Source organism: Oncorhynchus nerka, linkage group LG26, assembly GCF_034236695.1.
Source record: "Oncorhynchus nerka isolate Pitt River linkage group LG26, Oner_Uvic_2.0, whole genome shotgun sequence".
Taxonomy (NCBI): domain Eukaryota; kingdom Metazoa; phylum Chordata; class Actinopteri; order Salmoniformes; family Salmonidae; genus Oncorhynchus; species Oncorhynchus nerka.
In genome coordinates, this window is record NC_088421.1 from 31,653,247 (window position 1) to 31,670,209 (window position 16,963).

General features: G+C 44.3%; 1 protein-coding gene across 1 annotated transcript in view; it reads left to right on the plus strand.

Moving 5' to 3' along the window:
* Positions 1 to 449: 449 nt before the first annotated feature.
* cep112 (centrosomal protein 112) overlaps positions 450 to 16,963 on the plus strand; it is a 154,931-nt gene continuing 138,417 nt past the window's right edge. Inside the window, exons 1-7 of the mRNA XM_065010955.1 lie at positions 450 to 533; positions 672 to 770; positions 1,662 to 1,761; positions 2,271 to 2,389; positions 6,257 to 6,400; positions 15,815 to 15,969; positions 16,340 to 16,469. Of these exons, the coding sequence (XP_064867027.1) occupies positions 450 to 533; positions 672 to 770; positions 1,662 to 1,761; positions 2,271 to 2,389; positions 6,257 to 6,400; positions 15,815 to 15,969; positions 16,340 to 16,469 (831 nt within the window). The remainder of the gene's footprint in view (positions 534 to 671; positions 771 to 1,661; positions 1,762 to 2,270; positions 2,390 to 6,256; positions 6,401 to 15,814; positions 15,970 to 16,339; positions 16,470 to 16,963) is intronic.

The window sequence follows — 16,963 nt, forward strand, 5'->3', positions numbered from 1 at the left end:
GATCTGCTTAATCATATCACCTGGCTCCTCGAACTCAGGGACCATTTTTCTCTGCTTAATCATATCACCTGGCTCCTCGAACTCAGGGACCATTTTTCTCTGCTTAATCATATCACCTGGCTCCTCGAACTCAGGGACCATTTTTCTCTGCTTAATCATATCACCTGGCTCCTCGAACTCAGGGACCATTTTTCTCTGCTTAATCATATCACCTGGCTCCTCGAACTCAGGGACCATTTTTCTCTGCTTAATCATATCACCTGGCTCCTCGAACTCAGGGACCATTTTTCTCTGCTTAATCCAAGGGACATTTTTTTTCTGCTTAATCCAGGGAACCAGTTTTTTCTGCCTGATCTAAGGGACCTGTGCTTGCTGCCTGATCTTGGGGACCTTAGCTTGCTGCCTGAACCCCTCACTTTGCTGGCTGATTGGAGCGCTTGACCCGGGTGATGTACTGGGGCGAACGCACTACCCTCTGTAGTGCCTTGCGGTCGGAGGCAGAGAAGTTGCCGTACCAGGCAGTGATGCAACCCGTCAGGATGCTCTCAATGGTGCAGCTGTAAAACCTTTTGAGAACCTGAGGACCCATGCCAACTCTTTTCAGTCTCCTGAGGGGGAATAGGTTTTGTCGTGCCCTCTTCGACTGTCTTCGTGTGCTTGGACCATGTTAGTTTGTTGGTGATGTGGACACCAAGGATATTGAAGCTCTCATCCTGTTCCACTACAGCCCCGTCGATGAGAATGGGGGCGTGCTCGGTCCTTCTTTTCCTGTAGTCCACAATCATCTCCTTAGTTTTGATGAGGTTGTTATTCTGGCACCACCCGGCCAGGTCTCTGACCTCCTCCTTATAGGCTGTCTCATCGTTGTCGGCGATCAGGCCTACCACTTTTATGTCATCAGCAAACTTAATGATGGTGTTGGAGTTGTGCCTGGCCATGCAGTCATGAGTGAACAGGGAGTACAGGAGGGGACTGAGCACACACCTCTGAGGCCCTTTAACTGTGAGGGTGCTGCTCTCTCCTTGTATTGGCACCTTGACTCGTCTAGCTTTCATTTAGAGACTGCTGGTGGCAATCAGTCAGGCAATCGCAATCTCAGGTGTAGCAATTATACAATATTGCTCCATTATGGACCCTGTCAAGAAACAATCCCTAGCCCGTTCCCCAGGCACTTCATGTAGATCTGAAAGAATTGGATAGGTGTGGTTGTCCACCCGGCTGATTATTTTGCCATCTTGCTTCTACCTATCCAATCCTTTCAGATCTACACAAGTGTCTAGTGCTAGGGGTTGGTTCTGGACGGGGCCTTGGGCTACTAATTTAAGTGGTTGCATTTTCAATAAGTCTAGCTTGCAAAGGTATGAGGACACACATTTCTACTGAGCATGTTCCTGAATGGTATGCTCAGACATGTCCTGTATATCTGCATACCCAGGCAGGTAGCCCAGTGTTTAGAGCGTTGGACTTGTAACCGAAAGGTTGCAAGATCGAATCCCCGAGCGGACTAGGTAAAAACCTGTCGTTAAAGGTTAACCACCTGAACAAAAACAGTAGATGAGAAATGAAGGAAGAGCTGAATATGAGGTGTGTCCGGAACAACACTATTTATACAACATTTTGCAACTCTATGAAACAACATGTAACCCCCTTTTCCACTTTAGATTTTAGACCGTAAGAATGGCGAGATCGATGAGCTGAAGACCATGTACAGAGCCAAGCACAAGGAATCGGAGGAGAGTGTGCGCAAGCTGGAGAAGAAAGGTGAGAGGTCGTGGGGTCATAGTGGGGGTCGAGCCTGGAGGCAGACTCAAGGGGATATTTACACCAGTGTGTCTCTGCACACTCAGAGTAAAACCCCAGTTTAAACTCAGTGTTACTGTTACAGGGTGAGACCCCACTGGTGTGGCCCGATGCTACCCAGCTGTGCTCCTTCTAACAGCACGTTTATGAGACTCTGATATTTCACACTTGTCATAAACAGATTCTTTAGTGACAGTGCATGTTGTACAGTACACTTCCAGCACAGAGCGATTTAGTTGCAGACGTTCTCTATACTCAGCTTTAACCCATTTATACTATGGGAGATTGGAGATATTCTCAGTGCTGACATACAATATGAAACAACAATGACGAGGGATACAAAAAGTGACTTTCACAGAACTTGCTTGAAGTAGTGTGAAAGAAACAAATGTTTTGTGTGTGTGTGTGGGCCCTGAGGCTGGGCCTTACTGAGTTCTCTGTCTGTGTGTGTGTTGTTTTTCCATCCACAGTTCAAAGCGTGGTGCGCGAGTCCCAGGTCATCCGTGAGAGCAAAGAGAAGCAGATCGGTGAGCTGAAGAAGATGTCAGATCAGAGCACTGACTCCCTGAAAAACGAGTGGGAGAAAAAGGTAAAGGAAAGTTGAAGGGCTGAAGTCGATTTCCAACCAGCCCTAGCCCCTAAGCACTCCTAAGCCTGAGGAAGGCTGCAATAGAAGGATTTGAAAGGGCGGAATCTGGGCTGACCTCAACCAAGCCAGGTTCACTATAGAGCTGGGAAATCTTTATTCTAGACATTTCTTTGTAGGCTCACTCGGCCAGGCCTGTGTGTTTTCTTTTACTGAAAAAATAATGTTAGTACTTCTTCTCTAAATTGTCTTTTCAGTCCCGCTAACTCTAGTTAACTAAGCTGCTCAATCAGATCTTAATGACATTTTCCTTATCTGTTCAGGGTCACCAAGCGTATGATAGTGAAATCCATAAGGGAAGCTCTGCTTAGATGTATGAGAAAGAGTAACTCTTCTGCCCTCTTAAGGATCTGCCCCCTTTTTAAAATGTTCACCTAAAATTACATACCCAAGTCTAACTGCCTGTTGCTCAGGCCCTGAAGCAAGGATATGCATATTCTTGATACCATTTGAAAGGAAACACTTTGAAGTTTGTGGAAATGTGAAGTTAATGTTGGAGAATATAACACATTAGATCTGGTAAAGATAATACAATTATGTTTTTGTTGTATCATCTTTGAAATTCAAGCGAAGGGCCATAATGTATTATTCCAGCCCAGGCACAATTTATCCAATGAACCATTGTATTTCTGTTCAATTCTTTTACATCAAAACTGCCCAAATGTGCCTAATTGGTTTATTAACAACACTGTCATCTCAGATTTTCAAAAAATGCTTTTCAACCATAGCTACACAAGCATTTGTGTAAGAGTATTGATAGCTAGCATAGCATTAAGCCTAGCATTCAGCAGGCAACATTTTCACGAAAACAAGAAAAGCATTCAACCTTTGAAAAAAATCATTTACCTTTGAAGAACTTCGGATGTTTTCAATGAGGAGACTCTCAGTTAGATAGCAAATGTTCAGTTTTTCCAAAAAGATTATTTGTGTAGGAGAAATCGCTCCGTTTTGTTCATCACGTTTGGCTAAGAAAACCCCCCGAAAATTCAGTCATTACAACGCAAACTTTTTTCCAAATTAACTCCATAATATCGACAGAAACATGGCAAACGTTGTTTAGAATCAATCCTCAAGGTGTTTTTCACATATCTATTCGATGATAAATCACTCGTTGCAGTTTGGTTTCTCCTCTGTTCAAAATGGAAAAATGCACGCACCTGGAGATTACTCAATAGTTTTGACGGAGGACACCGAGCGGACACCTGGTAAATGTAGTCTCTTATGGTCAATTTTCCAATGATATGCCTACAAATACGTCACAATGCTGCAAACACCTTCGGGAAACGACAGAAAGTGTAGGCTCATTCCTTGCGCATTCACAGCCATATAAGGAGACATTGGAACACAGCGCCTCCAAAATCTGGCTCACTTCCTGTATGAAATTTCATCTTGGTTTCGCCTGTAGCATTAGTTCTGTGGCACTCACAGACAATATCTTTGCAGTTTTGGAAACGTCAGTGTTTTCTTTCCAAAGCTGTCAATTATATGCATAGTCGAGCATCTTTTCGTGACAAAATATCTTGTTTAAAACGGGAACGTTTTTCATCCAAAAATGAAATACTGCCCCCAGAGGTTCAAGAGGATAATAATGTTTCAATTCCATAACTGTGTGCACTCCTCAAACAATAGCATGGTATTCTTTCAATGTAATAGCTACTGTAAATTGGACAGTGCAGTTAGATTAACAATAATTTAAGCTTTCTGACAATATCAGATATGTCTATGTCCTGGGAAATGTTCTTGTTAATTACAACCTCATGCTAATCGCATTAGCCTATGTTAGCTCAACCGTCCTGAGTGTGGGACACCTATCCGTAGAGATCCTTAAGAGGTTTTAAAAGAAGGTCTCTGGTGACTTGATATTAGAGGTCGACCGATTAATCGGAATGGCCGATTTCAAGTTTTCATAACAATCGGAAATCGGTATTTTTGGACACCCATTTGGCCCATTTTTACACCTTTATTTAATCTTTATTTAACTAGGCAAGTCAGTTAAGAACATATTCTTCTTTTCAATGACGGCCTAGGAACAGTGGGTTAACTGCCTTGTTCAGGGGCAGAATGACAGATTTTTACCTTGTCAGCTCGGGATTCAATCTTGCAACCTTACAGTTAACTAGTCCAACGCTCTAACCACCTGATTACATTGCACTCCACGAGGAGCCTGCCTGTTACACGAGTGCAGTAAGCCACGGTAAGTTGCTAGCTAGCATTAAACTTATCTTATAACAAACAATCAATCAATCATAATCACTAGTTAACTACACATGGTTGATGATATTATTAGTTTATCTAGCATGTCCTGCGTTGCATATAATCGATGCGATGCGTATTCGCGAAAAAGGTCTGTCGTTGCTCCAATGTGTACCTAACCATAAACATCAATGCCTTTTTTAAAATCAATACACAGAAGTATATATTTTTAAACCTGCATATTTATCTAAAAGATATCCAGGTTAGCAGGCAATATTAACCAGGTGAAATTGTGTCACTTCTCTTGCATTCATTGCACACAGAGTCAGTGTATATGCAACAGTTTGGGCCGCCTAATTTGCCAGAATTTTACGTAATTAGGACATAACATTGAAGGTTGTGCAATGTAACAGGAATATTTAGACTTATGGGTGCCAACCGTTAGATAAAATACGGAACGGTTCCGTATTTCACTGAATGAGTAAATGTCTTGTTTTCGAGATGATAGTTTCCGGATTCGACCATATTAATAACCTAAGGCTCGTATTTCAGTGTGTTATTATGTTATAATTAAGGCTATGATTTGATAGAGCAGTCTGACTGAGCAATGGTAGGCAGCAGCAGGCTCGTAAGCATTCATTCAAACAGCACTTTCTTGCGTTGGACAGCAGCTCTTCGCAATGCTTCATGCATTGCACTGTTTATGATTTCAAGCCTATCAACTCCCGAGATGAGGCTGGTGTAACCGATGTGAAATGGCTAGCTAGTTAGCGGGGTGCGCGCTAATAGCGTTTCAAACGTCACTCGCTCTGAGACTTGGAGTGGTTGTTCCCCATGCTCTGCATGGGTAATGCTGCTTCGAGGGTGCCTGTTATCGTTGTGTTCCTGGTTCGAGCCCAGGTAGGAGCGAGGAGAGGGACGGAAGCTATACTGTTACACTGGCAATACTAAAGTGCCTATAAGAACATCCAATAGTCAAAGGTTAATGAAATACAAAAGGTATAGAGAGAAATAGTCCTATAATTCATATAATAACTACAACCTAAAACTTCTTACCTGGGAATATTGAAGACTCATGTTAAAAGGAACCACCAGCTTTCTCATGTTCTGAGCAAGGAACTTAAACGTTAGCTTTCTTACATGGCACATATTTCACTTGTACTTTCTTCTCCAACACTTTGTTTTTGCATTATTTAAACCAAATTGAACATGTTTCATTATTTATTTGAGGCTAAATTTATTTTATTGATGTTATTATTATTAAGTTAAAATAAGTGTTCATTCAGTATTGTTGTAATTGTCATTATTACAAATACATTTAAAAAAAAAAATTGTCCGATCAATCGGTATCGGCTTTTTTTGGTCCTCCAATAATCGGTATCGGCGTTGAAAAATAATAATCGGTTGACCTCTACTTGATATATCTATTGAAATGGAGAGCGAGACCGACTCAGAGTGACAGACGCAGAGAGAGAGAGATGCAGAACAGGCCAGAGTTGGTACAGTAGAATGTCTCTGATTGGACACCTGGGCCAGTGGAGGTAGCCAAAGTACCACATGTAGTAGCTGTGATAGGCTGACTGACGCTGTGGTGTCTATTGCCCCTCCTCCCCCCAGCTGCACGCGGCGGTGGCGGGCATGGAGCAAGAGAAGTTTGACCTGCAGAAGAAGCAAACAGAGAACATTCAGGTGCTGCTGGAGGACACCAACCAGAGGCTGGCCAAGATGGAGGCTGAGTATGGCGCCCAGACACAGGCTACCGTGAGTGGGGGAGATTGGGGAAGTTGGAGGAACACTGTTTTCACCATCAGTAACACTTACTGTATACACCCTCTGTCTCATGTTTGAACACGCCCCCTCATAAAGTGTTTGCGGACAAGTAGAGCTGACATGAAGGGTGAGGTGTCCTATCTTACAGTTGAAGTCGGAAGTTTACATACACTTACGTTGGAGTCATTAAAACTCGTTTTTCAACCACTCCACATTTCTTGTTAACAAACTATCGTTTTGGCAAGTCGGTTAGGATATCTACTTTGTGCATGACACAGGTAACTTTTCCAACAATATTTTGCAGACAGTTTAATTCACTATATCCCAATTCCAGTGGGTCAGAAGTCTACATACACTAAGTTGACTGTGCCTTTAAACAGCTTGGAAAATTCCAGAAAATTATGTCATGGCGTTTGAAGCTTTTGATAGGCTCATTGACATCATTTGAGTCAATTGGAGGTGTAGCTGTGGATGTATTTCAAGGCCTACCTTCAAACTCAGTGAATATTTGCTTGACATCATGGGAAAATCAAAAAAAATTGTGGACATCCACAAGTCTGGTTCATCCTTGGTAGCAATTTCCAAACGCCTGAAGGTACCATGTTCATCTGTACAAACAATAGTATGCAAGTATAAACAACATGGGGGGGCCAGACTACGGTTACAACAGCACATGGGGACAAAGATCGTACTTTTGGGAGAAATGTCCTCTGGTCTGATGAAAGAAAAATAGAACTGTTTTGCCATAATGACCATCGTTATGTTTGGAGGAAAAAGGGGGAGGCTTGTAAGCCAAAGAACACCATCCCAACCGTGAAGCATGTTGGTGGCAGCATCATGTTGTGGGGGTGCTTTGCTGCAGGAGGGACTGGTGCACTTCACATAATAGATGGCAACATGAGGAAGGAAAAGTATGTGGATATATTGAAGCAACATCTCAAGACATCAGTCAGGAAGTTAAAGCTTGGTCGGAAATGGGACTTCCAAATGGACAATGACCCCAAGCATACTTCCAAAGTTGTGGTAAAATGGCTTAATTAAGGACAACAAAGTCAAGGTATTGGAGTGGCCATCACAAAGTCCTGACCTCAATCCTATTGATAATTTGTGGGAAGAACTGAAAAAGCATGTACGAGCAAGGAGTCCTACAAACCAGACTCAGTTTTACCAGCTCTGTCAGGAGGAATTGGCCACAATTCACCCAATTTATTGTGGGAAGCTTGTGGAAGGCTACCCGAAACATTTGACCCAAGTTCAACGATTTAAAGGCAATGCTACCGAATACTCATTGAGTGTATGTAAACTTCTGACCCACTGGGAATGTGATGAAAGAAATAAAAGCTGAAACAAATCATTCTCTTTTCTATTATTCTGACATTTTACATTCTTAAAATAAAGTGGTGATCCTATCTGGCCTATAACAGGGACTTTTTACTGAGATTAAATGTCAGGAATTGTGAAAAACTGAGTTTAAATGTATTTGGCTAAGGTGTATGTAAACTTCTGACTTCAACTTTACCTTCCACCTTGTAAAAGTCTCTCTGCCTTTGCATCTGTGTCTTGGGACCGAATCCCATCTAACGTGTGTGTGTGTGTGTGTGTGTGTGTGTGTGTGTGTGTGTGTGTGTGTGTGTGTGTGTGTGTGTGTGTGTGTGTGTGTGTGAGAGTGAAGGACCTAAGGTGGGACAAAGTAGGGGTGGGGGATTAGGTATGGATGATCAGCAACAGGGGCCATTCAGACACGGTACAGTGCTTCATGAATTTAGCTTCTGTTATGACATTCAGCAGCTTTCACAATTAACGTGTACACACACACACACTTTCGCTCTCACACACACACATTCTCCATCTCCGTCTCTCACACACGCAGATATTTGCATTCAATAGCTTTCACAGGTAAAGTGTACTCCTACCCATATACACACACTTTCTCTCTTTCACTCTATATATTTATCTCACACACACACACACATGTACAGCGAGTCTGTCAGCAGGATGGAATTTAAGAAGCATCAAAAGCGGGCCTGCGAGGCCGGGTAAGACCCCTCTTTAATAATTAAACACAGTCTATAGCCAGGTGAGGCCCGCAACATGAAAGGGCCCTCTTTCACTGGAAATTAGGTGCTCTACCTCTGTTAGTTTAGGCTGACCTCCACACAGAGGTACACATGCACGGGCGTACACTCGCATATACACACACACACACTTCTGTTCTCTTCATAAGAAATGTCAGCTGAGGTGAGGTAGCTCTGAACTCCCCCTCTCTATTTGATGTCTCAGTATCCAAGCCCTCTGAATTATTTTGTTTGTCTTTCATCATGCAACCGTGTGCAGTGTTTCTGGTGCTTGCCGAAAAACAAAAGGTAAAGTGAAGTTTATCAAAGCTATCTGACAGAGTGAGAGTTTCAACATATAACACACACATTTTCACGGAGGCTTCTTACCCAAAGAAAGGTGTTTTGACACCTGTAATTGTTTTAGAACTTGTCTGGTGTCTAGAACAGTTCAGGTAGAGCAGCTGCTAGTGTGTATGTCAACATGAAGACAAGCTGAAATATGACTGAAATCTCTTTGTTTGTGCTTGTCTGTGTGAGTCAACGGAGACAAAGGGAACAGAGCATGTCCCTGACAGGCCACTACAGTATTCCTGTACCATAACAGCATCTCTAGCTGCATCACACCCACAGGTGCCATACAAGCACTCCAAGTCTTCTGCTGGTGTGTAATATGTGAGAATATGTTTAAGTCTTCTGCTGGTGTGTAATATGTGGGAATATGTTTAAGTCTTCTGCTGGTGTGTAATATGTGAGAATATGTTTAAGTCTTCTGCTGGTGTGTAATATGTGGGAATATGTTTAAGTCTTCTGCTGGTGTGTAATATGTGTGGGAATATGTTTAAGTCTTCTGAATGTGGGAATATGTTTAGTCTTCTGCTGGTGTGTAATATTGGGAATATGTTTAAGTCTTCTGCTGGTGTGTAATATGTGGGAATATGTTTAAGTCTTCTGCTGGTGTGTAATATGTGGGAATATGTTTAAGTCTTCTGCTGGTGTGTAATATGTGGGAATATGTTTAAGTCTTCTGCTGGTGTGTAATATGTGGGAATATGTTTAAGTCTTCTGCTGGTGTGTAATATGTGGGAATATGTTTAAGTCTTCTGCTGGTGTGTAATATGTGGGAATATGTTGGGAATATAAGTGAGACCACCTCTTTAACTGGCGTTGGTAGGTCATCCATCACTGAATATTGAATCTGTTACATTATATTACGCAACTTGTCTTTGATAAATATTTTGGGCACCAAATGAACCAATTTTTATTTATTTAAAGAAGACCCATTTTATCCGAGTTAAATCTATGAAGGACTCAGGAGAGCAAAGCTAATATGTAGCCTATCACTACACACTTGTCACTTTGTGTCTGTCTCTCTGAAGGAGCACATTAGTGAAGTTCAGTGCCGGTAATGTAACATGCTGCTAACACCTGGTGCTCAGGGGAATGTGCCAAACACACACACACACACAGCCTCTCCGTCTCATCCCATGCCAGGGCGTTAAGTGTCAGCACACGTCCTGGCTCAGGCCTCCTTCGTTCCCCCTTCATTTTCTTAAGGCACTCTTGTTGGCCGCTTGCAGACAATTTACAAAGGACCCCTCTCACGGGGCCTGACGGCCCTGGCCGTCCCTCTCTGTCCCAAAATCACACAGCTCTCCTGTCTCAGTCAGCTCTCATCGGTTAGAGGACTGCACACTCCCCATCCAGCCACTTTGTCATCACATGTATCAACCTGCGAATGCGCTGCATTCCAAACTGTCACACAGAGAGTAGGTGTTTTTGGTTTCCCATTGGTTCTGGGAACGAAGCAATCAGTTTCCTGACCGGTAAAATGGAAAGTTTTTAAATGTTCTGAGAATCGAAGTGAAAATGTAGCCTATTCTGGGAACGTACATTTTTTGTTGTAGTGAGGTTCTGATAACATTTTACTATGGTTTCCTGAAAGTTTTCCTGGGAGGTTTTATTAGCGTTCTGACAATGGAAATTATAGGTTATTTTGAGGTTTTTGAATAACTTTCACTGAAAGTTTCAGTAAGACTTTTATTAACACTACTAACTTAGTTTGGGTTCACTTTTGTAACTCCAAGCACAGAAAGGATGGCATGAACATTTTCTTAGGCATTAGTCATGCAAATTAGTCATGCAGATACATTTATTTTTTATTGTGGCACGGCATCAGTGAGATTCAAACCTATGATCTTCTGATCTCTATCTATAGAATTAGTCCACTGCGCCACCAGGAAAGAGAGCTAGCATGCCATGTTTTTTTAACTAACAAAGCTGTTCATTTTAGTATATTCAAACAGACCTCATTTCAAAGTCAACATTCAGGTCAACATTCACAAGGCCGCTGGTCCAGACGAATTACCAGGACGTGTACTCAGCATGCTGGCAAGTGTCTTCATTGACATTTTCAGCCTGTCCCTGACCGAGTCTGTAATACCTACGTTTCAAGCTGACCATCATAGTCCCTGTGCCCAAGAAGGCCAAGGTAACCTGCCTCAATGACTACTGCCCCGTAGCACTCACATCTGTAGCTATGAAGTGTTTTGAAAGGCTGGTCATGGCTCACATCAACACCATTATTCCAGAAACCCTAGACCCACTCCAATTTGCATACCGACCCCAACAGATCCACAGAAGACGCAATCTCTATTGCACTCAACACTGCCCTTTCTCAACTGGACAAAAGGAAAACCTACGTGAGAATACTGTTAGTTGACTACAGTTCAGGGTTCAACACCATAGTGCCCTCAAAGCTCATCACTAAGCTAAGGACCCTGGGAATAAACACCTTCCTCTGCATCTGGATCCTGGACTTCCTGACGGGCCGCCTCCAGGTGGTAAAGGTAGGCAACAACACATCTGCTATGCTTATCCTCAACATGGGGCCCCTCAGGGGTGCGTACTTAGACCACTCCTGTACTTCCTCTTCACCCACACGACTTCGTGGCCACGCACGACTCCAAAACCATCATTAAATTTTGCAGATGACACAAGTGTGGTAGCCCTGATCACCGACAACGATGACACAGCCTATATGGAGGAGGTCACAAACCTGACAACCACTCCCTCAACCTGATCAAGCCAAAGGATCTGATTGTGGACTACAGGACAAGGAAGGTCGAGCACGCCCCCATTCTCACCGAAGGGGCTGTAGTGGAGCAGGTCAAGAGCTTCAAGTTCCTTGGTGTCCACATCACCAACAAACTATCCATGGTTCAAACACACCAAAACAGTCGTGAAGAGGGCACGACAACGCCTATTCCCCCTCAGTAGACTGAAAAGATTTGGCATGGGTCCTCAGTTCCTCAAAGATATACAGCTACACCATCAAGAGCATGTTGACTGGTTGCATCACTGCCTGTTAGGTAACTGCTTGGTGTCCGACCTCAAGGCCCAGCTATCCTGCACCATTCCCAGAACGTTGTGGGATGGTTGTATGCAAAACAACCATAGGACCACCACACTCTCACCAAGCTCTAAGAAACAAATGCTTATCAGAAAGTTATGTGCTAACTGGGCAGTCATAATCAGCTGGGTCACGGTCATTAATCACCAAATAGAAGAAAACAGGGTGGGACTATGTGGACATTTTTGTTTTCCTTTGCTAAATGTTTTGCTATGATATCCTAATGAACACGCCCCTGGACTTTGTATGATCACCCTCAATTGAGTTTAGAATGAGGGTGTCTTTATGATTGGTAATCTGGAGCGGTTGTCTGGTTTATGAAGAATGGGATTAGAGGATTTGGTGGGATTACGTAGGCCAAGAGCAATGAGCTCAACTTCTGTGTGCCCTTTAAACTTATATTGTGAGTAGGCAGAGCAGGAGAAAGCGAAAGAAACAGCAGCTTGGGGAGAGAGAAAAACGCTTTTGGGAACGAGAGAGAAGATGTTTTCATAGGCAGGCGGAACAGTTGACTTTTTGAAGTCTATTTCTTTAACTTTCTCTTTGAGACTTTGCAGAGGGAACGAAGAGCCTACAGATTCATCAGATGTGTCTTTTAAAACAGTCCCACCTGATAGGATCTATCCCTGGTGCACTGAGGACTTTGATGTCTGCTTAGCTGAGAGTTGGAGAATCTGGTTGCTGAGAAACACAGTCGGTTCAGGCTGACTGTAGAATTGAGCATGAGTTCAGTTGGGTAAACTGTGGTGTGGTGCTGGGATAGTGGGTTTCAGACCAGAGAAGGCTGGTGGGAGGAGCTTCAGGTGGATGGGCTCATTGTAATGACTAGAATGGAATCAATGGAACAAAGTCAAACGTGATTTCCATATGTTTGATACCGTTCCATGTATTCTATTCCAATCTTTACAATGAGCCCGTCCTCCTATGGCTCCTCTCACCAGCCTCTTCTGATACTGGTAAATGGGTTTGGATGATGAGCCACTCATGCTGTAGAACAGTAGGGTGAAATAGAGTTGTACTGGTCTGCTATCTTAATTTGATCACTGTTGTTGCAGAGAATTTTCCTACTCAGCAGGAAATGCAAATTGTAGTGTATTCAAGGTTTAAAAGGCTTCTAACGTTTCTGATTTCCACTTAAAAATGTCAGCCTTGATTTGCCCTAATGAAAAATGTATCACAAAAATGTCCATGAATTATAATCCACATAATAATTGCAGGATTATTTTCCTGCTGTAGGAAGCAGGGTCCTATTAAAATGGCGCATCTGTAACAGAATTGTTCATCTTGATGGTGGTCAGTGATGTTCATGCTGTCTCATGCTGATGGTCCTCTCCCACTGTATAGAAGCAGACAGTGATGTTCATAATGATGGTCCTCTCCCACTGTATAGAAGCAGACAGTGATGTTCATGCTGTCTCATGCTGATGGTCCTCTCCCACTGTATAGAAGCAGACAGTGATGTTCATGCTGATGGTCCTCTCCCACTGTATAGAAGCAGACAGTGATGTTCATGCTGATGGTCCTCTCCCACTGTATAGGACCAGACAGTGATGTTCATGCTGATGGTCCTCTCCCACTGTATAGGACCAGACAGTGATGTTCATAATGATGGTCCTCTCCCACTGTATAGGACCAGACAGTGATGTTCATAATGATGGTCCTCTCCCACTGTATAGGAGCAGACAGTGATTTTCATGCTGATGGTCCTCTCCCACTGTATAGGAGCAGACAGTGATGTTCATGCTGATGGTCCTCTCCCACTGTATAGGAGCAGACAGTGATGTTCATGCTGTCTCATGCTGATGGTCCTCTCCCACTGTATAGGAGCAGACAGTGATGTTCATGCTGTCTCATGCTGATGGTCCTCTCCCACTGTATAGGAGCAGACAGTGATGTTCATGCTGTCTCATGCTGATGGTCCTCTCCCACTGTATAGGAGCAGACAGTGATGTTCATGCTGTCTCATGCTGATGGTCCTCTCCCACTGTATAGGAGCAGACAGTGATTTTCATGCTGATGGTCCTCTCCCACTGTATAGGAGCAGACAGTGATTTTCATGCTGATGGTCCTCTCCCACTGTATAGAAGCAGACAGTGATGTTCATGCTGTCTCATGCTGATGGTCCTCTCCCACTGTATAGGAGCAGACAGTGATGTTCATGCTGATGGTCCTCTCCCACTGTATAGGAGCAGACAGTGATGTTCATGCTGATGGTCCTCTCCCACTGTATAGGAGCAGACAGTGATGTTCATACTGATGGTCCTCTCCCACTGTATAGGACCAGACAGTGATGTTCATGCTGATGGTCCTCTCCCACTGTATAGGACCAGACAGTGATGTTCATACTGATGGTCCTCTCCCACTGTATAGGAGCAGACAGTGATGTTCATGCTGATGGTCCTCTCCCACTGTATAGGACCAGACAGTGATGTTCATGCTGATGGTCCTCTCCCACTGTATAGGACCAGACAGTGATGTTCATGCTGTCTCATGCTGATGGTCCTCTCCCACTGTATAGGAGCAGACAGTGATGTTCATGCTGTCTCATGCTGATGGTCCTCTCCCACTGTATAGGACCAGACAGTGATTTTCATGCTGATGGTCCTCTGATGTTCATGCTGTCTCATGCTGATGGTCCTCTCCCACTGTATAGGAGCAGACAGTGATGTTCATGCTGTCTCATGCTGATGGTCCTCTCCCACTGTATAGGACCAGACAGTGATTTTCATGCTGATGGTCCTCTCCCACTGTATAGGAGCAGACAGTGATGTTCATGCTGATGGTCACTGTTAGGAGCAGACATGTTCATGCTGATGGTCCTCTCCCACTGTATAGGAGCAGACAGTGATTTTCATGCTGATGGTCCTCTCCCACTGTATAGGAGCAGACAGTGATGTTCATGCTGATGGTCCTCTCCCACTGTATAGGAGCAGACAGTGATTTTCAGTGATGGTTAGGACCAGACAGTGATTTTCATGCTGTCTCATGGATGGTCCTCTCCCACTGTATAGGAGCAGACAGTGATGTTCATGCTGTCTCATGCTGATGGTCCTCTCCCACTGTATAGGAGCAGACAGTGATGTTCATGCTGTCTCATGCTGATGGTCCCTCTCCCACTGTATGCTGAGGAGCAGACAGTGATGTCTCATGCTGATGGTCCTCTCCCACTGTATAGAAGACAGTGATGCTGATGGTCCTCTCCCACTGTATAGGACCAGACAGTGATGTTCATGCTGTCTCATGCTGATGGTCCTCTCCCACTGTATAGGAGCAGACAGTGATGTTCATGCTGATGGTCCTCTCCCACTGTATAGGAGCAGACAGTGTTCATGCTGTCTCATGCTGATGGTCCTCTCCCACTGTATAGGAGCAGACAGTGATGTTCATGCTGATGGTCCTCTCCCACTGTATAGGAGCAGACAGTGATGATGCTGTTCATGCTGATGGTCCTCTCCCACTGTATAGGGCACCAGTGATTTTCAGCTGATGGTCCCACATAAAAGCAGACTGTCTCATGCTGATGGTCCTCTCCCACTCCAGACAGTGATGTTCATGCTGTCTCATGCTGATGGTCCTCTCCCACTGTATAGGAGCAGACAGTGATTTTCATCCTGATGGTCCTCTCCCACTGTATGATGTTCATGCTGTCTCATGCTGATGGTCCTCTCCCACTGTATAGGAGCAGACAGTGATGTTCATGCTGATGGTCCTCTCCCACTGTATAGGAGCAGACAGTGATGTTCATGCTGTCTCATGCTGATGGTCCTCTCCCACTGTATAGGACCAGACAGTGATGTTCATGCTGATGGTCCTCTCCCACTGTATAGGAGCAGACAGTGATGTTCATTCTGTCTCATGCTGATGGTCCTCTCCCACTGTATAGGACCAGACAGTGATGTTCATGCTGTCTCATGCTGATGGTCCTCTCCCACTGTATAGGACCAGACAGTGCAGGAGCTGGAGCTGCGTGTGAAGCAGCTGTCAGTGGAGGTGGAGAACGGTAACGTGCTGAGGCAGAAGGTGACCCAGGAGAAGGGCCAGCTGGAGATCCACATCGCCACCATCAGCTCTGAGCTTCAGGAGGCCAACCGACAGTGAGGAGGAGACCCCACACCACGGTCACCCACATCCACCCACTCACTGTTCTCTTCCCAAACCTTACATGAAAAGAAGGAAAAGTCTCACCCCAAAATACACAGACAGCCCCCAACTCATTTACCGACCCAATCCGACACAGAGTTCCCCAGTCTCATCCCCAGCTTCAGCCTCTGTTTGAGCCAAGCAGTAGGCCCTTACAGTAGTGAGTGGTGCTGACTGTTTGTATGTCTGTACTGAGTATGTCTGTGTTGTGTTGTCCAGGAGGGTGTATGCAAAACAACAACCATAGGACCACCACACTCTCACCAAGCTCTAAGAAACAAATGGTTGTCAGAACGTTGAGTATGTCTGTGTTGTGTTGTCCAGGAGGGTGTCTCTGGTGAGGGAGAAGGAGCAGCAGAGTGAGCAACATGAAGACACACTGCAGAAGCTCCAGACCAAACATGAGGCTGACCTCAGCCACTTCCAACAGGAACACACACTCTCCGCTGCTAAGGTAGCCAACGGCATGTGCTAGTAGGCTAGACTACTGTAGAACACTACTGCACTGCGACAGTATCATTGCGCAACATGGTACGCAGCAACATCTGGATGTGCATGCAAAACAAGTTCCACATTCACATTCTGCTACCATTTCTGTCTAGCCGTCTGCGCATACAAATTGATGCATACGTTCAATAAATCCAACGTATGCATCACACAGAACGCACCGCGACGGCCTCTGCAATGCAGTGCTGCAAGGCAACACAGTGTTCCAATGGAAATGAATGTAATTCTGATGTACCAAAATGGAATGACGCTGTCGGTGTGATCGAGGCGTTAGGTACCCAACCAAATTAGTATAGAAAAACTAGATGCTACACCACTGCATTATCTGATGCTACACCACTGCATTACCTGATGCTACACCACTGCATTACCTGATGCTACACCACTGCATTACCTGATGCTACACCACTGCATTACCTGATGCTACACCGCTGCATTACC